This window comes from Scyliorhinus torazame, chromosome 7 (assembly GCF_047496885.1).
Source record: "Scyliorhinus torazame isolate Kashiwa2021f chromosome 7, sScyTor2.1, whole genome shotgun sequence".
Classification (NCBI taxonomy): Eukaryota; Metazoa; Chordata; class Chondrichthyes; order Carcharhiniformes; family Scyliorhinidae; genus Scyliorhinus; species Scyliorhinus torazame.
Genome location: NC_092713.1, coordinates 101,717,666 through 101,738,282, shown reverse-complemented (window position 1 = coordinate 101,738,282; position 20,617 = coordinate 101,717,666). Strand labels below are relative to the sequence as shown.

The 20,617-nt window shown below is 45.7% G+C and overlaps 1 protein-coding gene across 4 annotated transcripts in view; it reads left to right on the top strand.

The window, feature by feature from the left end:
* Positions 1 to 19,638, top strand: part of atg4c (autophagy related 4C, cysteine peptidase) — a 120,751-nt gene extending 101,113 nt beyond the window's left edge. For 3 of the 4 annotated variants that reach the window (XM_072511159.1, XM_072511156.1, XM_072511157.1), the window contains 3 exons: positions 13,470 to 13,546; positions 15,474 to 15,593; positions 19,187 to 19,638. In XM_072511159.1, the coding sequence (XP_072367260.1) occupies positions 13,470 to 13,546; positions 15,474 to 15,593; positions 19,187 to 19,366 (377 nt within the window). In that variant the 3' untranslated portion in view covers positions 19,367 to 19,638. The remainder of the gene's footprint in view (positions 1 to 13,469; positions 13,547 to 15,473; positions 15,594 to 19,186) is intronic. The other variant, XM_072511158.1, reaches the window with a different exon arrangement.
* Positions 19,639 to 20,617: the final 979 nt, after the last annotated feature.

The following is a 20,617-nucleotide window of genomic DNA, read 5'->3' as shown; positions in this document are numbered from 1 at the left end:
AACCCCTTCATATCCGAAGTGTCTGGAGGAGGCTCTGACTCCTATAGCTCATGGTAATACGAACTGAAAGCTGCATTAACCTGGAGAGGAACTGATACTACGTTGCCTTCCTTATTCTGAATCAGAGAGATTTCTTGGAAGGCAGTCTGCTTCTTGAGTTAATGCATGAGAAGACGACCTGCCTTCTCCCCATGTTCATAGAAGGTGCGCCTGGAACATCGGAACTGATGCACAGCTTTATTCGTAGATACCGACTCAAATTGAAGATGTAAATTTTTTCTGTGCATCAGTAGATCCGGCATTGGGGCAGTTGAATATTGGCAGTCAACCTCCAAAATGGAGTCCACCAGCCTTTGTCGTTCCGCTCTCTCCATTTTCATGATGTGAGTTTTATATGAGATCATTTCCCCCCATATAATGTTTTGTTGAGCTTAATAAAGTCTGCTAAGCGCTCATCAGACAGCAAAGTGGTGTCTAGTCTCCAGGGTGTGCTTTCGAGAGGGCCAAAATCAAAGCGAAAATCAACAAACTAAGGAGCATGATCTGAGCATAATTACCGAGTATTCGGCTGCAATCACGAGGTGGGGGAGGGACTTGTCAGCAGTTTAAAAAAAAAACAATTTGGGAGTAGGCACAGTGAAAATGTGGGAAAAAAGGGAAATTCTTTCTTGTTTGGATGCATAAAACGCCATGGGTTGACCCCCCTCCCCCCCCACACACACACGATCTATTCCATTAAAGAGGCCCATGCCTGGACATCCCAGATTCAGTCAGGGATTTTGGCATGCAACGGTCCAATTTAGGGTCCAAGTGGGCAGCTCGGTAGCACAGTGATTAGCACTGTTGCTTTCTAGCTCCAGGGTTCTAGGTTCGATTCCCGGCTTGGTTCACTGTGTGCGTATTCTGCACGTTCTCCCTGTGTCTGCATGGGTTTCCTCAGGGTGCTCCGGTCTCCCATAGTCCAAAGATGTGCAGGTTAGGTGGATTGGCCATGCTAAATTGTCCTTAGTGTCCAAAAAAAAGGTTAGGTGGGATTACTGGGCTACGGGGATAGGGTGGAGGTGTGGGCTTAAGTAGGGTGCTCTTTACAAGGGCTGCTGCAGACTCGATGGGTCGAATGGCCTCCGTCTGCACAATTCTAAAAAAAATACTGTTTAGGTCACCTCCCAGGATCATCCGATCTGAGTCTTAAGTCAGGGAGGTGGTTCACCAGGGAGTTTATAAAATTTGGGTCATCCCAGTTGAGAGCACAAACATTTGCTAAAATAACCAGATTGTTTTCCAATGAACTACAGACAACAATATATTGTCCATTGAGGTCATCCATAATCCAAGAGGGAGTAAATTGTATTTTTTTATGGATTAGTATCGCCGTGCCTCTAGCTATACCATTAAAGCCTGAGTGAAAGACTTGTCCCATCCAATTTTTGCGAAGCCGTATCTGGTTTTTCTCCCATAGATGGGGTTCCTTTATGAAGACAACTCCCGAATTTAGACCCCTCAGATGAGCACAAACCCTTGCCTGTTTCACTGGTCCATTCAAACCCCTCACATTCCAAGATATAAGGCGGAAAGGATATCCCCCACCGCCTTTCACACCAGGGCTAGCCATTACTTCTCGAAATTAACAAATAAGGAATCCTATTAAGCCAAGATGAAGAGATCCCACCAGGAGAGCGACCAGGCCTGGACAAAGACCGACAATCACAGAATAATGGACACATCAACAACTAACTTTAACACCCTCCCTCCCCTTCTCCCCAACCCAACAATCTCAACAGTAATATTAAATCTATACAGAACATAAACTTATCAGAACTCCTATTCCAGGGTGTTTGCAGTATACCCACTTTCGTACCTCCCCCCAGCTAATCTCATCTATAGCTGGGAGGCTCTCCGCCTAACGATATATTCAAAAATTAGAAAAACTATTAACATAAAAAATTCAAGATATAACAATAGAGTGATAACAATAGCACAACGAGAAAAATTTGTACAGCACTTGTAAAAAAAAAAAACAACAATGATTTCTTTATATTAACCAACAATATAAAAACTACTGAACTCCAAAGCTTTCACCTTTATAAAAAAAAGAGAGAATTAAACAGAGCTCAAACTGAACTTCTGGACAAACAAGTTTGCATCTTTCGGGGAATCCAAAAATAATCCCCCCCGACAGAAACTCTGAGGTGGGCTAGGTATAATAAACTGAACTGAATACCCTTTTTAAATAGAGCAGATTTAGGCTCCGTTGAAAGCTGCTCTCTTTGTCGGTCGGCACTGGGGTCTGTGGTACAGCCGAATCAAATAGCCGGTATCCCACTGTTTCCTGGCCCACAGAAGGACATGTTCCTCCTTCTCAGAATTGTGAAATCTTCTAATGGTTGCACATGGGGTTCTCCAGGACAAGTGTGATCCAGTCTTTTGGAGGGGGGGGGGGGGGGGGAGGATTCCTTCACCCACCATTTTGGGCAGCATGTTAGATGCACACATTAAGTTGGGGTATTGCCCTCCATCATCTCCGGCAAACCCACGAGGCGGGTATCCTGCCTTTGGGATCTGTTTTTGAGGTCATTTAATTTGGCTTTTAAATATTTATTGTACCCCATTAGAGAAGACAGGTCTTTCTCTAGCACTGAAATCCGACCACTGTGATTGGAAAGGGCCTCCTCCATATTTTTCACCGTGTCGCCATATGCCTCCATAATTCTATTCTTACCTTCTAATTTATTCAATATCTGGGCCAGGGCCACATCCACCAATCTTTTTACATCATTAGCCAGGTTTTGGTGATATTTCTTCAACTCAACTGCTGCGATGCGGCTGATGCTGTCGGCCAATGGCCACGCAGAGAGGAAGGGAAGCTCGCCGCTGCCATTTTGCCGCCCGTCGGTTTTTCTGATGGCCCGGAGTACGAGGAACATATACAGGCATATCCTTTCAATTCTTATTTTTGTTAGGCATGTTTTGCAGCCCTTTTATGCACACAGCGATTTGCAGGATTTTAAAAGTTTGCACCGTTACGCTGCAAAGGTTAACGAGGAGAGCCTCCAGGTGCTTGTGTCCCCTCTACATCCGCCACCAGAAGTCAGCCACATTATTCATATGGCTGGTCCAGTTATGTTCATGTTCAATGGTAACCACAAGAATGTTGATAGTGGGACATTCATTGATGTTAATACCGTTGAATGTCAAGGGGAATTAGTTTGATTCGCATTCGTTGGAGATGGTTGTTTCCTGGCACTTGTCTGTGTAAATGTTATTTGCCACTTATCAGCCCAAGCCTGAATGTTGACCAGATTTTGTTGCATCTGGACATGGAACTTCACTATCTGAGGAATCACAAATGGTGCTACACATTGTGCAATCATCCATAAACATCCCCTCTTCTGACCTTATGATGGATAGAAGACTAAAATTAAAGCTCATGAAATTTATGCTAAATTATTGATCTGGTTAGGAGATTGATTAGATTGTAGAAAAAAATAAATTATGCTTAATAGGTATATACTCAAAGTGAATAGTGTTGTCCCATAAGGACCTATGCTGGTGCCTCAACGTTTCGCAATGACTTGATCACACAATAGTCAACCATACGTTCAACAGAATATACTGGGAACACTCAGCAAGTCTGACAGCATCTGTGGAGAAAATAACAGAGTTAAAATTGCAGGTTGATGAACATTCATCATTGACCTAAAATATTAACTCTTTTCCTCTCTCTAATGATGCTGCCAGATCTGTGCATTTGCTGCAATTTTGGTTTCTATTTCAGATTTCCAGCATTACAGTATTTTGCTTTTGTAACTATACCTAAGTTTGTCATTGACAAACTTTTGGTGGTATAATATGTAGTGGTGCTGGAAGCATAAAATCACAAAGAGACTATGATTGATTAAGTGATTGGCCAGAACTATGGCAAATAGACTTCAATGCAGCTAAGTGTGAGGACATCCACTCCGAAGTGAGAAAGCATTGGTTTATGCATTGTTGCTAAATCCCTTAATATTTCCCATCCCACTATATTTATATCATCCAATATTTCACACCACTCCAGCTTAAATACAATGTCTGTATCTTACTCGTCTTTCATGAACCTCTGAGTTCCTGGTCATCATATCCGGGGTGGGAACCCATGACATGCGCTGGGAAGTACCCAAGTGAAAACTTTCACGGAAGTTGCCAAGGAAGTTCAAACTTCCATTGGAACCAGCCATTTCCGTACCAGCCTCCCCAAACAGGCGCAGGAATGTGGCGACTAGGGGCTTTTCACAGTAACTTCATTTGAAGCCTACTTGTGACAAGCGATTTTCATTTCATTTTTCATTTCATCTGAGACTCGGATGGGTCCAACTGTCTTACAGCAATAGTTCCCAGAATAGGTTCGAAGAATTAAAACCATTTCAACTCCTAGGTAACTACTACTGACCCAGTCTGAGACACACAGGACCCACCCTCCATAAGACTACTCCTCACCACTCTCTTCTAACTGCCCCCTCACCACCCGCCAACTATCCCCCCTCCCCACCCCACCCCATAACTGCTCTCCCCACCTTCAAACTAGCCATCCTCCCTCGACTCCCTCCACCTTTACTTCCCTCCCCACTCCCCCCAAATACCCTTCCCACTCTGCCAGCAACCCCCGACTCCCCTCACTGGCCACCTAATTCTTCCCGCCACTGATCAGCCCCATACCACCCAAAACCTCATGCATCATGCCCACTTACCTTATACACTTACCTTCTCCCTGGCTTCTCAAAGCGGCAGGACCTTGCAACCTACCGGTTCATGGAAGCTCATGACATAAAAAAGGAAAAAGGGGGAGTGCCTTCCTTACCTTCGACTCAGCTGTCCTCGGGAATCCACTGCACTGCACTTTTCCCACCTGGTCCTAGTCGGAAGATCGGGGGAGAAAGGTGCGGCTGCATTTCAGGTTAAGTAACTAAGAGCAGAGTGACAATGTGACTGTGATTACCACTCTACGGAAGTTAAGGATTCATTGAGAACCATGCCCATGTTTTCCACTTCCACACAGAGGTCCTTTTTTCGTCTGTAATAGTCCCTACTCTTTCCTTAGTTATCCTCTTTTATGTGTTTATAAAAAAAATTGGATTCTCCTTGATTTCACTTACTAATATTTTTCATGCCCTCTTCTTTGTTTTGCAAATTCCTCTTTAGTTTTCCACCTGCACTCTCTGTACTTCTTTCAGCTTTCTGCAATAGTGAGCTTTTGATGTCTGATATAACCTTTCCTTTTTTGCCTTTTCTTACTCTGAATGTTCCTCGACATTCATGGGGTTCTAGATTTAAAAGTCACATGCTTTTTCTATGTAGGAACGGTATGCTCTTTATCTTCTCATTGAATGCCTCCCACTGGTCTATCATTGAATTACCTTTAAGTAGCTGCTTCTAAGTCCACTCTTGCAAAATTGTACCGCAAGCTGAGTAAAATTGCCCTTTCTCCAATTGAAAACTTTTACTGATGGTCTATTTTTGTCTTTTTCTTTAGCTAGGCTAAATCTAAATGAAATATAATTAATGTCCCTAAAATGCACTCCCATTGACCCTCCTAGCTGCTCAACTTCATTCCATGTAACTAAGCCCAGAACTGCCCCTTCTCTTGCTGTGATTGTCTGCAAGCAAGAATTCAAGTAGATCAGAATCAGAGCCATTGCATTGGAAGTCCTCATTGCTGACAGGAGGATCTAGAGGTAACTAATCAAGAAGGGGGTGGAAAAGCACAGAGCATAATAAATGACCAGAGAGTCTTCCAGAAGAAAAAAAAATCAGTTGACCTCTGGCCTACACTATTCATCTTGCCAACTGTGGAAGGGACTGCCTCTCTTACATTATCCTCTACTGCCATAGCAGACCATTTCAAAATCCTGTAACCAGGAATATTGAGCTGCCATACCTGCCATGTTTCAGAAGATATACTCCCAAGTGTCTATATATGCCCTTACTAAATCTGCCTTGTTCACTAGTCTCCTTTCATTGAAATATATACCATTAGGTACTAGCAGATTCCATTGTCTATATTCTCGTCTTTGTTTCCTCTGCCTGCTCCACTCACTAATTTTCTGCCTTATATTTCCACCTTTGCTTCTCTCGTTACAGTACCGGACCAGATTCCCAATTTATATTTGGAAACCGGACGAGAAACCCCAACAATTTTTCAATTTGTAAACCTTAAGGAAAGGATACTTCACCCCAGAAGAGATTTCACTGACAAATAGGGGTTATTGTTTGTATTAAAACAAATTTTATTATTAACACAGGATTAATCCCATGAATATCCAAGGGAAAAAACCTGTCAACCTGGTTTAAGATCCCTCCTTACTTCCTAGCAACAGTACCAGCAAATCTCCAGACAATGAAATAAAAACAGAAAATGCTGGGAAAACTCAGCAAGTCTGGGAGTATCTGTGGAGAGAGAAAAACAGGGCACAGTGTACCGGCCGCATTGCACCCGAATGGGAGCGCTATGTGTATGGTAGAGGCCGGGAGCGGCCTCCCGCAGGCTTCCCAGCAGCCAGTATGCCTCGTGAGATATACGCAGACCTCGCAAGGATCGTAATCAGGATCCCACCCACAAAGAGCTGGACCAAATAGTGCACGCCTCAGTAGGTTTAAAACCCGCTTAGGCGTGCTGACCCGGGATTTATCAGGCTCCCGGCATCTACCAGCCTCCCCAGGGAACTCCAGCCGGGCGCCGTTCAGTACTGGTCCACATAAACGTGGACCAGGGGAATGGCACCTGGGGATCTCCCAGGGCATCGAAGGCGCCTGGGTGGCCAGGGGCAGCGCAGGATGGTCCCCAGGCCTTCCCCCTTGAAAGCTGGCATCTTCGCTCTGGCACCTTGGCATCGCCATCCTGGCACTGCCAAGGTGCCTGGGTAGCACTGCAAAGCCAGCAGGAGCATTGCCTGGATGCCACGGTGGTACAGCCAAAAGTCAGGGCCTGAGGAGTGGGGGGTGGGAGGGGGGTGCAAGGCGTGTATGTAGGGGCCTCAGAAGTAGGAGGGGGTTGAAAGGGGGTTGCAGGAAGGCCTGAAAAGGGGAAGCCCTAGCGACCCCTCAGTGGGGTGTCATCACTTGGGGGATGTGGGGTAGTGCCCTTGTATGTGGGGGGGAACATTGACTGTGGGTGGGTGATGTGGAGGACCTTGAAGCCCAGTTAGATACCAGGGCACCCTTTTTTTCTTCACTCTGTCTGGAAAATAAAAAGCACAGCTGAAGCTGGGGGGGGGGGGCACACAAAGGGGATGGGGGAGGAACCTTAGGCCGATCCAGAGGGCAAAGAAATGCACATAGGGTCAGCTAAACGAAGGGCAAACTAAAACCTCTCTGTATAATAAAGGAAATTAGAATATAAAAACTGAAATGTAATGGTGCATTTATATGAAACCATAAGATCACAGTTGAAGTACTAAATGAAATTTTAGGCTTCATGCTATCGGAAGGATTTTGAGGCGGAAGAGAGAATACAGTGCAGACTCACTAAAATGCTGCCTGGTCCGATAAAATGCAAATAGAAATTCAGGGAAAATTTGGCCTGGTTTCGTTGAACAGAGGTCATGTGGTAATTTGATGGTGGTGTTTAATATTATGAAAGAATGCAGCAGATTTGAGGTTGACTATTGATTGGGCGATCAAGAATGAGGGGACAGATACAAGAGTAAATGAAAAAGATTTAGGATAATAATAATCTTTATTGTCACAAGTAGGTATACATTAACACTGCAATGAAGTTACTGTGAAAATCCCCTAGTCGCCACATTCCGGCGCCTGTTTGGGTACACAGAGGGAGAATTCAGAATGTCTAATTCACCTAACAGCAGTTCTTTTGAGACTTGTGGGAGGAAACCAGAGCACCCGGAGGAAACCCACGCAGCCATAGGGAGAACGTGCTGACGCCACACAGACAGTGACCCAAGCCGGGAATCGAACCTGGGACCCTGGCGATGTGAAGCAACTGTGTTAACCACTGTGCTACCGTGCCGCCCTAATAAATAGGAACTCTCCAGATTAGTCCCAGTGTCATCCGAGTACAGAAATAGGAGGATCGTGTAGATGGATGTGTGGCTGGAGGTGGTGCAGGACATAGGACTTTACATTCCAAGAGTAGTGGGACCGATTCTTGGGAGAGAGGAAATGTACAAGCTGAAATGACTGCATTTGGACTGGGACCAATATCATTGCCTGGAATAAAAGCAAAAGATCAGAAGAGTCATATGGACTTGAAACATTTCTAACTGAAACGTTCCTAAGTGTCATTCGTGGTGGGTTTTGCTCAGAGTTTCTCCCGGCTCTGTCGGCAAGTTCCCACCGCTATCTAACCACACTTAGGTCACTTTTTCAGGCCTTGGGTAGTTTCTCACCGGGCTAGCCCACACTTAGAATTATTTTCATCACTGGGGAGCTGCCCAGAACCCAGCAAGCCCAAAACATGTGGGTGTGGTTGGCCGGGCCCCTCTGGCACCCTCACATTTGTCCTCCACCTCCGGGAAGAACCGGCTCATTCGGGTTCTAGTCAGGTGCGCTCTGTGCACCACTTTGAGCTGCATTAGGCTTAGCCTTGCGCAAGAGGAGGTGGAGTTCACCCTGCTCAGTGCTTCGCTCCAGAGTCCCCATCCTACCTCCGTCCCCAGTTCGTCCTCCCATTTTTGTTTGGTCTCGTCCAGTGGAGTCCGGGCTCTGTCCAGTAGTTGTCTGTATATTTTCCCACATAGCAGTCCCCCTTCTCATTACTTGTGCCTATCAGGTCCTCTGGTAGTGTGCTTTCTGGGGCCCTGGGGTACTCTACTGTCTCTTTACGGAGGAAGTGTTTTATTTGGAGGTGTCTCATTTCCTGTCCTTTTGCTAGCCTCCACTTCCTCGTCAGTTCGTCTAGTATTGCCAGTCTGTGCCCTACGTAGAAGTATGGGAGCCATGGGGGACATTTTGGCTATCCTGAAATGCTGTCTCAACTGGGTCCACGTTCTCAGCGTGGCCGCTACCACTGGGCTCGTTGTGTATCTTGTTGAGGAGGATGGGAGTGCTGCTGTGGCCAGGGCCCGGAGGGTTGTTCCTTTACAGGATGCCTCCTCCATTTGTACCCAATCTGTGTCGGGTTCTTGTACCCATCCCCTCACTCTTTCTGCCATTTCTGCCCAGTGGTAGTATTGTAGGTTTGGTAAGGCCAAACCCCCTTTGATTTTCCTTCTTTGCAGTGTCTGTTTGGGAATTGTCGGGTTCTTACCCCCCCACACAAACGGCATGATTAGACTGTCTACGTTTTGGAAAACGGCATTAGGGATGAAGATCGGAGTGGATCTAAACAAGAGGAACCTTGGCAGTACGTTCATCTTGATCGTCTGCACTCTCCCCGCCAGGGAGAGTGGGAGTGAGCCCCACCTTTGAGGGTCTCTTCTTACTTCCTCCACCAGGCTGGTCAGGTTCCACTTGTGGATCTGTGTCCAGTCTCTGACTATCTGGATCCCCAGGTAGCGGAATATGTTCTGGGCTGTTTTGAACGGGAGCCCCTCCAGCTCTCTCCCTCCCCCGTTTGGGTTCACTGGGAATGTCTTGCTTTTGCGCAGGTTAAGTTTGTAGCCCAAGAAGATTCCAAACTCTTTCAGTATTTGCCGTATTGTCTTCAGTCCCTCCTGTGGCTTCGAGACATAGAGAAGAAGGTCACCTACATAGAGTGAGACTCTATGCTCTCTGTCTCCCCTCCGGATTCCCTTCCAGCTTTTCGCGTCCCGCAGGGCTATCGCCAGGGGTTTGATCGCTAGCGCGAACAAGAGTGGGGACAGGGGGTAGCCCTGTCTTGGTCCTCTCTGCAGCTGGAAGTATTCAGAGCTGGTGGTGTTAGTTTGGACACTCGCTTTGGGAGCGTTGTACAGGAGCCTCACCCAGGCGGTGAACCCCGCTCCTAGCCCAAACCGTTCCAGTACCTCGAGGAGTTATTTCCATTCGACTCTGTCGAAGGCCTTTTCTGCGTCCAGGGAGACGATCACCTCTGGTGTTCTCTCCCCGGAGGGGGTCATTATTACATTCCGCAGCCACCTGATGTTCGCTGTGAGCTGCCTACCCTTGACAAAGCCCGTTTGGTCATCTGCGACCACCTGGTACACAGCCCTCCAGCCTTTTGGCCAGGACCTTTGCGAGTATTTTCGCATCCACGTTCAGCAGTGAAATGGGTCTGTATGATCCACATTCCGTCAGGTCTTTATCTTATTTGGGTATCAGTGAAATTGTGGCCTGCATTAGCATGGGGGGCGGGGTGCCCCTTGCCAGTGAGTCCGCGAACATGTCCCTTCGGTGTGGGGCCAGGACTGGTGTGAATTTTTTGTAGAAGTCGGCCAGGAACCCATCGGGTCCTGGTGCCTTCCCCGCCTGCATGAAGCTGATGCTCTCCATGATTTCTCCCAGGTCTATTGGTGCTTCCAGCTCCCCCTGTCTGTCTTCCCCCACAACTGGTAGTTCCAGTCCATCTAGGAACTGTTTCATCCCCGCGCCCCCGTTGGGGGGCTTGGAAGCGTACAGTCCCCGGTAGAAGGTCTCAAATGCCTGATTGACCTCCTTTGGTTCTGTTATCAGTCTGCCTCTGCTATCCTTTACCTGTGCTATTTCCCTTGTGGCTGCCTGCTTTCTCAGCTGGTGAGCCAATAGGCGGCCAGCCTTGTCTCCATGTTCGTAGAAGATCCCCCGTATCTGGCGGAGTTGGTACACTGCTTCCTAGTGGATAGCAGGTTAAAGTCCATTTGCAGCTTTTTTATTTCCGCCAGCAGCTCTACAGTCGGGGCCTCGGAGTATTTTCTGTTGACTTCCAGGATGGAGTCTACCAGTTGTTGCCTGGCCACCCTCTCTTCCCTATCTCTGCTTGCCTTGTAGGCTATGATCTCTCTAATCATGGCCTTCAGTGCCTCCCAGAACATGGAGGGTGAGACCTCCCTGTTTTGGTTGTTACTAACGTAGTCACCTATGGCCCGCAGAAGGCCTTGTCGGCCAGGAGATCCGTGTCCAGCCTCCACATGGGGCGCTGTGCCCGGCCTGTCTTCAACCTGACATCCATATAATGTGGAGCGTGGTCAGAGCTAACGATCGCGGAGTACTCCGTTCCCGTGATCCCTGGAAGCACTGGTTTCCCCACTGCAAAGAGGTCGATACGGGTGTATACCTTGTGTACTTTTGGGAAGTATGAAGATTCCTTCTCTCCTGGATGCAGGAACCTCCATGGGTCTACCGCCCCCATCTGCTCCATAAATGCTCCGAGTTCCCTAGCCATGCCAGTCTTTTTCCCTGCTCTGGGGTTTGATCGGTCGGTCAGTGGGTCCTGTACACAGTTGAAGTCGCCCCCCATGATCAGTCGTTGTGTGTCAAGGTCGGGGATTTCTGCCATGGTCTTCTTTATGAATTCTGTGCCGTCCCACTTGGGAGCGTACACATTTATCAGTACGACGGGTGCCCCTTCCAGGACACCGCTGACCATGATGTACCGTCCCCTGGGTCCGTAACGGTCTTGGTTTTCGTAAACCTCGTCCTCTTGCTAATTAATATTGTCACCCCCCTAGCCCTCGTCCCGTAGCATGGGTGGTATGTCTGTTCCACCCAGCCCTTTCTTACCAGCAGTCGGTCCTTCTCCCTCAGGTGCGTCTCTTGTAGGTAGATTATGTCTGCTTTTAGGCTTCTTAGGTGGGTAAAGACTCTGGATCTTTTCACCGGGCCGTTGAGTCCCCTTACGTTCCAGGTAGCAATCCTGGTGGGGGGTTTCGACCCCCCCGGTCCTGCGGGATCACGCATACTTACCTGGAGGATGCGCCCCTGCACTCTGGGGCTTCCCTTCGTTAGGGGGCCGTCCCAAATGGCCACGGTCGCCGCTCTCGCCATGAGGTCGGGCTCCGGGGTTTCCTTTTGTCCAGGGGGCACCCAACATGGCCGCCAGCTGTGTGTACGCCATGTGGCTGCGCCCCTGCACTCCAGGGTCTCCCTGCGCCTGCAGCCCTCCTGAGTGGCTGTTTGTGGCGCCATCTTGGTTCCTCGCCCTGCTCCATGCCGGCCGAGGCCTGTGTTTGTGCTGCTTATCTACCTCACCCTTCTCATTGCTTCTCTTCTGTTCTGCGCTCTCTTCCCGACTCCTCCCCCCCCCCCCCCCCCCTCCCCAGAGTCCCTGTCCCTCTGACCCCCCCTGTGTTCTTCCCCCCCTTCTGTCCTGTCCCCCCCCCTTTGTGCCAGGCGCTCCCTCTCCCCTGAGAGGAGCGCCGCAGCCCTCCTTTCTTCCTGCCCTCCCGTGTTGGCTGTCCTCACTAGCACGGTGGCCCCCCTCCCAGTACTTCCCTGCTCTGGTCCGGTTTTACCTTCCTTTTGCTCACCCTTGTCTCGCCTTCCTGTCTGCCTTTCTCACCTCGTTCACCTTGCTCCGCTCCCCCCCCATTGCATTGAGAGATGGAACGAGCCTGGGAACCAGTCAGCACAGTCCCGCGAAGTACACCGAACACGTGTATCTTATTGTCTCTGTTTGCGGTCAGCCCTCCACTCTTTGTTCCGATTCTTCCTTTCTTTTCTATCCCCGTCGCTTTCATGATATCCGTTGCGGCTCTCCCTCCCCCAGTTTGTTCGCTCTAACGAACTCCTCCGCTGCCGTTGGGGTGTTAAAAAACAGCTCCTTCCCCTCGAATGTTACCCTGAGTTTGGCCGGGAAGAACATCCCAAATTTCACTTTACTTTTGTAGAGTACTGATTCGGCCCTGTTGAATTCAGCCCTTTTGGCCAGGTCCGCCCCAATGTCCGCTCTGTTCGCGAACACCTCTGCCATTTTAAAAAAAACATATTTTCATGTTATCCTTGGAAACCTCCTTAGGTCCTCAGAATAGATTTATTATGTTTATTATTTTACAATTTTCTGCAAATTTGGTCGCCAGTACAGGAGCATCCTTAAACTAAATGCTTAGCGTGCTTGACAGCATCATTCTGCGATAATATCTAGAGCAGGATTCTAAAGTTGTAATGTGCTGACTGTTACCTCCAGTATGAGTCATCATTCTCCACATGTTAGTCAGCTAAGATAGACCCTGTTCTTTCTTGATATCCCTGCATGCAACCTTTTCACCAGGAGTCATTGGATAGTGGCTGATTTCCTTCCTCTTCCATAGTATAGAGAGCATTGAGACCAATTGCCAGGTGGTAAAACTGCCACTCAGTTATAGACAGTTCTTTTTACCTACTTGTTTTTTAAAAAATAAATCAATTCTGGGGAAATTTTCAATAAGACTGAAATTGCTTTACAAAAACTTTGCTTGGACAACACAATTTGGCAATGCAGAATGCAATCTTGTCTGATAATAAGCTTCAAACAGCATACAGTGTGTTAGTAGGATGATATGCAGGCATTATTTTACTCATTATGCAAACTGTAGAGATGAAATTGGAAGAAGATGTCTCATTAGGTATTTTAAAATTCCTTATCTTCTGTTTTGTCCTTCAAGATGACAGCTTGATTTACATGGATCCTCATTATTGCCAATCATTTGTGGATGTCACAGCAAAGGATTTCCCACTTGAGGTGAAGTTTTGTAAATTGTTTGAAATGCTGTTTGCACATTCTCCCTGTGTCTGTGTGGGTCTCACCCCCACAACCCAAAATTTGTGCAAGGTAGGTGGATTGGCCATGCTAAATTGGCACTTAATTGGAAAAAAATAATTGGGTACTCCAAATTTAAAAAAGAAATGCTGACTTTATTTTTCTCCTTTTAGTTTGAATTAAAATTATTTCATTTTATGCTAAAATACACTTTATTCCTAATATAAACCCAGTTCCATTTTAGTAAAAATTAAAGCTGGGAATTTTCCAGCGGGGACTAATCCCAATATCAGGACCAAGTGTGGGTCTTAAGCCCACTCAAGTGAGCAGCACGACCAAGATGACAATCTTCCCAGTTTGGCAGCCTTTTAATTGACTGCCGCCAGACCCACTGTCCAATTCGCTCTTTGCTACCGGCCCAGTCAGAAGGCCAGTAACCCTGCAGCCTTGATAGTACCACTGAGAGAGATGGCTGCTGCTGAGACTGGAGGAATAATCATAATAATAATAATTTTGCAGCACCATCGCAGAGAAGGAAGTTCACATTTCTGCCAGAGCCGACTGGCAGGCCCCGGTGATCGGAGGGGCAACCCTCCTGCGATGGCATTGTGGCCATGGCGGCTTTTGTTGCGGGGTGCCCCTACCTTGGGTTATGGAGCCTTTTCCGGAAGGCCTGGAAAAATGGATATCATTTGGGTATTTAATTAATCACATTGTTTGTTTTGTCTCCAGTCGACAATGGGACAACCGACCCAGGGTCTGGTAAAATCTCGTCCTGCGTTCCAATAATGTAGCAGTTGACATACCTGTCAAGCTTAGGCTTAGGCTTTTTCCATTTAAAAAAATAAGTTTAAAGTGCCCAATTCAATTTTCTTCCAATTAAGGGGCAATTTAGCATGGCCAAGCCACCTCCCCTGCATATCTTTGGATTATGGGGGTGAGACCCATGCAGACATGGGGAGAATGACGGGGAGAATGTGCAAATTCCAAGGCTTTTTCCATTCATTTAGTTTTTTCACAAACTTGGTGAGGAATGTTCTTGATCCCATCATGGCAGAACGGAAAGTATTTAAATCAGCCTCTCCATGTGGGGTATATTGCAAGTCAGATGAAGATTAAAACATCTCTGTAGGCTCTAACCTCTGGAACATATGTAACCCACCAGTGTGACATTTCCAGTTACAGTTATAGGAACCCCCCCCCCTCACGTAACTCCCCTGACTTACTACTCCCAGTGTTCTCCGTTCTCCACCACCCCAACCCTCCAATCATCCCCCTGACCTAGGACCCGACCCGACCCACAGACCCAAACCTACCCCCTCGACTCGCAGACTCCACTTCATCCCCCCAACCTCCAACTCAGTGCACTCAACTTGCTTTTCCATTAATAACGCTGCCCGACATAAGATTATTTACATTGTATTCTTCATTGAGTCAGTTAAGGTGTGCATTGGACCGGTAATTAATAGATGAAGTGAGATTTTGGTTGAAAAATGCATGTTGAAGAAAGAAATCTGATGTTGCATAAAAGGTATTGGATTCATCTAAATTAGTCTTGATGTGCCTTTGGATGTTTTGACTATATTTTTAAAAATAAATTTAATGTACCCAATTCATTTTTTTTCCGATTAAGGGGCAATTTAGTGTGGCTAATCCACCTATCCTGCATATCTTTTGGGTTGTGGGGGCGAAACCCACGCAAACACGGGGAGAATGTGCAAACTCCACACGGACAGTGACCCAGAGCCGGGATCGAACCTGGGACCTCAGCGCCGTGATGCAGCAATGCTAACCACTGTGCCACCGTGCTACCCTCATTTTGACTATATTAAAGATGCTATATAAAGACAAGTTGTTATTTTGGCAGAGCTTTTGCTGATGGACTAATTCTGCTACTTTGTATTTTCAGTCATATCACTGTCCTTCTCCGAAAAAGATGTCTTTTAATAAAATGGATCCCAGTTGCACAATAGGGTTTTACTCGCACAGTGAAGATGATTTCGAAAAAATAATTGATGAGATAACAAAGGTGTGTGGTAAGAATTGTTGATGGAATAAACTGGGAGGAATTACTAAGCTAAGTGTTCCTCCATTGTCTGTCTAGCAACATGCACTTGAAGTAAAGAAACCACTCAGTGGCTTAATAGAAAAATGCAAACATGGTGTGGTATTGAACTGAGGGGGTGGGGTGGGATAATGCCCTCTGAAATGGCCTAGCAAGCCATTCAGTTCAGGGGCAATTAGGGATGGGCAATAAGTACTGGCCCAGCTAGTGATGCACGCATCCCATGAATGAATAAAAAAAAGTTATGTTTGGTGGACTTGTATCTATTTGCTTAATATTTTACTTTGGAATGTTATAGCCATCAGTCTGAGAAAAGCTTCATTCCTCAATCTAGTGTAGCACTTGTGTTTTAATCTATTTTTAAAATAAGTGTGCTAACGTATTGTGCTACCCACCACTACATTTTTAACACATTTTGCCTCCATTTTAGATCTTTTAATCAATAGAATCAAATTTTGGTTTCCAAATTTGAGCTAACTGTGCAGGTAAGGTAGAATATGGTTAATTGGAGTGTTGCTGTTCACACAATTTTGGGTGTTGGAGGAGAGGGGTAGGGGGAACCAAGTAATTCATGGGCGTGTATTTTTCAAGTGCATCATTTATTTGCAGATTAGTACTGGCAGTGTATTGAGAAAATATCGGCAAGTTATTCTCTCAGTCAAAAAGGTGTTGAATTGAGATATCCTTCTGGTTATAATTTAATTTTATAAGAACATAAGATTTCTTAGGAAAAGATGGTCAAGAGGCCAACAGGCTGTTTTCTTTTGAATGGCCTCGCCAACTTCTCACTGTGCTCCCTAGTTTTTCTCTCTGTAGAACTTATATAATTGCTTCTTGAAGGCATGTATTTATATTATCCGCTTCAAGAGACTTTTCTGATTTATTCTCCATCTCTATAACCTTTGCAGTGAAAAAGTTCTGCCTCATTTCCTTTTTTCATGATTTACCCGTTCGTAACTTGTATCCCCTGGTATTTGAACCCTTAAGTGCAATGAGCAATTTGACTGGGCCACCTTTGTTAAGTCAGTTCATAATCTTAAACTTCCATTAGCCCACTCCTTCAAGTTCAGTTATTTTTGGGTCCTAAAATTACTGCTTTTCTTTCCAACTTATTAAAGTTTTTTTAAAGGTAATATGTTGATATTGTCCGCAATATCCCAAAACACATATCTGTCAATGAGTAGTCGAGAGTTGAATTAACCATTTTTAATAACGCTGTCCTTTTGGCCGTACAGCATGTTCCAAATAGCTGTCCAGTATTGCCACCAGCAGGTGGCAATATTGAAAGTAAAATAAATTGAAGTTTAGCAAATCACCTACATTAGCACTTGGAATTAAATGACGCTTTACACTGTGTATAATTCTGATAAATTATTTCATTTCTGACACAAATTAAAGTTAGTTTGAATTGAAAAAGAATGATTCTATTAATGAATGTGGAAATGTGCTTAACTGTACGGAAATTTAATTTATCTTAAAGTTCCTATTCTGCATAAAAATTATAATGAGCAATTTTAAATGTAAAAACTATTGATTTAGCAGATACATACCTAACTGTAGTTCCGATGTGATCAGAGTATTAGCAAACTGTTGCTCAGGTCCTTTCTGGAATGTATCTTATTTAATTCTTTGTGCTTTTCTGTCTTTTTTTTTCTCATTGCTAACACCACACAAATCAGTCACAAATATTTAATATGAAAATATAAACTCAGCCTTTCCACCCTACCTTATATTTCAATGAAGAGCCGGTGAATTAAATTAAAATTACACCCAATCTCCCTTTTAAAACTGGTTGTCGAGCCCTCAAAAAGACAACTTGGTTCAGTTAGTCACTACAATTATTGTGTCATTTTAAACTCCCTTTCATCTCTAAGATCCTTGAATGTGGCATTGCTTTCTTTTGCACCCATCTCATAACTTGAGAACACTACTTCTTAGTATCACATATTGCTAATACTTGACAGAATTTGGAGTTCCTTTTCATTTTTTAGCCCTAATTTGATGCATTTTCACGGTGCACAGTTATTTTGTTTCAGTTATACTGAAAAGTTGGTGTCACCATAGTGAAACTTTGCAATATAAAAATGCAACATAACACTTAAACTTTACAGTTTGCAGTCAATGGGGAGATAACCTGAAAAAGGTGCACTTCCGCAATTAGTGATTGTACTCAGGCCAGTTGTTTCAGAATTGAAATTTTAAAACAACCTCAGGCAGCCTTTAAATATATGACATTGAATAGGAGTGGATAATGCCATCATCTTCATTCAATCATTTGTAGTTTCATCAAATGTCAGTGAGCAGCAACATTGTGCATCTGAATACACATTTATGAAATTTTAACTTGTGCCAATCAGCGATGAGGTGAGCAGATGTAACCTAAGTGTCTGCTTGCAGTACTGTTAAAACGTAATCACTGGCTCCTCTGTAGCTCAGTTGGTGGTGTTGCTGCTTGGTGTGATGTTTGGTCACTGGACTGTGCTAAATTGACTAATTTCAGCTTGGCCAGGGATAGGGTGTTACAGTTGACCTTGTGCAGATAGGGAAATATTAACCAAGTTTTCTGCTCTGGATCATTACCTAAAGGTTGGTACTCTAGATTCCAATCTCTGAATTATGAAAATGCATGGTAGACATTGGGGCCAGATTGTCCGGCTCTGGGACCAAAAAGAGAATCCGAGCCCATTGGAATGGATGGCGAGACCCTGGGCAGCACTTTATTGACAGGGCCAATTAAGAGGCCGCATCTGGGCCTGCTGCCTATTTGTGGAAAATGGCTGCCTCCTGGAGCTTCCAACCTAATCAGAGGGCCAACAGCTCGGGTGCCTCTGCAGCGCCACCGATAGAGTAGTGGCTTCTGAGGGTCCAGAAAATACTTTAATTTAATGTGCTGGGGCTAGGAGTGTTGAATCCTTTCCTCCCCAAGTTGACTGTGCTCTGATAACTGCCAAGACTGTCACAGTTCATGCATGTTCCTAAGTAGGAATATCAGCAGGCTAGTGTCAAACATGCTACTTTATACATCCGCACCCCCCAACTCCACAGAAACACAAACCCAGAATTTACCTAGTGGTCTCCCATGCATGGGAGGCCCATCCTGACACCAGTAAAATAGATGCAGGGGCAGGATATAGTGCTTAATTGGTCCATTAATTGGTTTAATTGGCTACAAGCCTCTGGTCAGCATGCAGCCTTGTCACTGCCTTTCCTGCCATTCAGAATATCCTGTGGCAGGCTCCTTCAGATGCCTTCCACTGCCATTTTACACCTCCTCTGCTTCCCAACCCATCTTCAGAGAAGTGATAAAGTCCAACTCGGGTTGTGCAAAGAACCAGGTTTGGCTACAGGAACCTCCTGATATTCACTTGGTATAGTCCTGCAAGAACAATGACAGTTTTGGTCGAAGTGTCAAAGCACAGGAGACTTGGGGGTGGAGGGAAATGGAACTGAATGTCGCCGTTAAAAGTAAAACATTAAGTTTCTACTTATAAAAAGAAGTGTGATTTGCAAAATATGAAAATAAATTCAAAGGTATTTTATTTCTATTTAAATTTTAGGTTCTGAACTCACCGTCTTCCAAGGAGAAATATCCGCTGTTTACTTTTTCAAGCGGACATGCTAGAGATTATGATATTGACAAACTTTGCATGCCAAAACCTGATTCAGCTGTACAGCTCCCAGAGACTCGAAGGAGGAAAGCAGAGAGATTGAGTAATGAGGAGTTTGTCTTGCTGTAACGGAATTTCACAGTAAATGTAGTGGGATCACCCTGTCAGTGCTGGCATCTACTATGGGTATCCATTACAAAGATGTACAAAGAATCTGTAATTATATAGCTTAATGCTGCTGATTTAAAAATACTTTGCTATGGTACAAAGTAGATATTCTATTGTATATTTAAAAAAATGTAATCTTCCTGATACGATAGTTTCTGACTATGTAATGAAAATAAACTTTTTTAAATTGACCATAAATAAAATTATATAAATATTGGGTTATTTTCCCATCAGCCCATCTTTTCTTGTCTACAGTTTTTAATACATCTTTAGCTTTTCCAGATTCTCTAAGCTAAATCACAGCCACTGGAGACCTGAGTGATGCACGATCAATTGCAGAAAGACTTGAGTTGGGTACAATTGAGGCTTTATTGCTCTAAGATGTGTGGCCTCCCACAGCAGCTGGCGAAATGGCTGCAGCATGGAGGACACACATATTTATACTCCGCCTACTGGGCGGAGCCAGCAGGCAGGGAACGAATCTGTAGTACAGGTCTTACCATGCATCACCTAATAGAGTTGCAACGGTAGTTTACCACATTCACCCCCTGTTAAAATTGAGTCCAGTGGGGGTGGTGGAGAACTATGTACAACAAATGGTTTTCTTTTTACATTTACAATCCCTGATAGAGGGAGAAAACAAAATGTCTTTTGAAGTCCAGTGGACCAGTTAGAGGTTTAACCGGTCCGGGGCCTTGATGTGCCACTGGGAGCGACGTAGTGGTGGCGGAGATGCCGATGTTGGTCCGATGTCCGGTGCCTCCGGGAGTGTGCCGAAATCCTCTTCATCCTCGGGTGTGGGCAGGGGAAGGACGGATGGTCCTGGGTGGGTTGCTGCTAGGAGCGCCGGGAGAGGGTAGATTGACGCTGGGCCGGGGGGATGTGTGCGTGTGTGGAACCTGCTGGTGCCAGGTCCCTGAGGGAGACAGTATCCTGGCGGCCATTGGGGTATGCCACGTAGGCATACTGGGGGTTCGCATGGAGCAATTGCACCCTTTCCACCAACGGGTCCGCCTTGTGGAGTCGGACGTGCCTACGGAGCAGGATGGTCCTGGAGCTGCGAGCCAAGTCGGGAGCGACACCCTGTGGACTTCCTGGGGAAGGCAAAAAGACATTCCTGGGGTGTGTTGTTAGTGGTGGTGCACAGTCGTGACCGAATGGAGTGTAGTGCATCAGGGAGGACCTCCTGCCCGCTCAGCGGGAGGCCGGGAG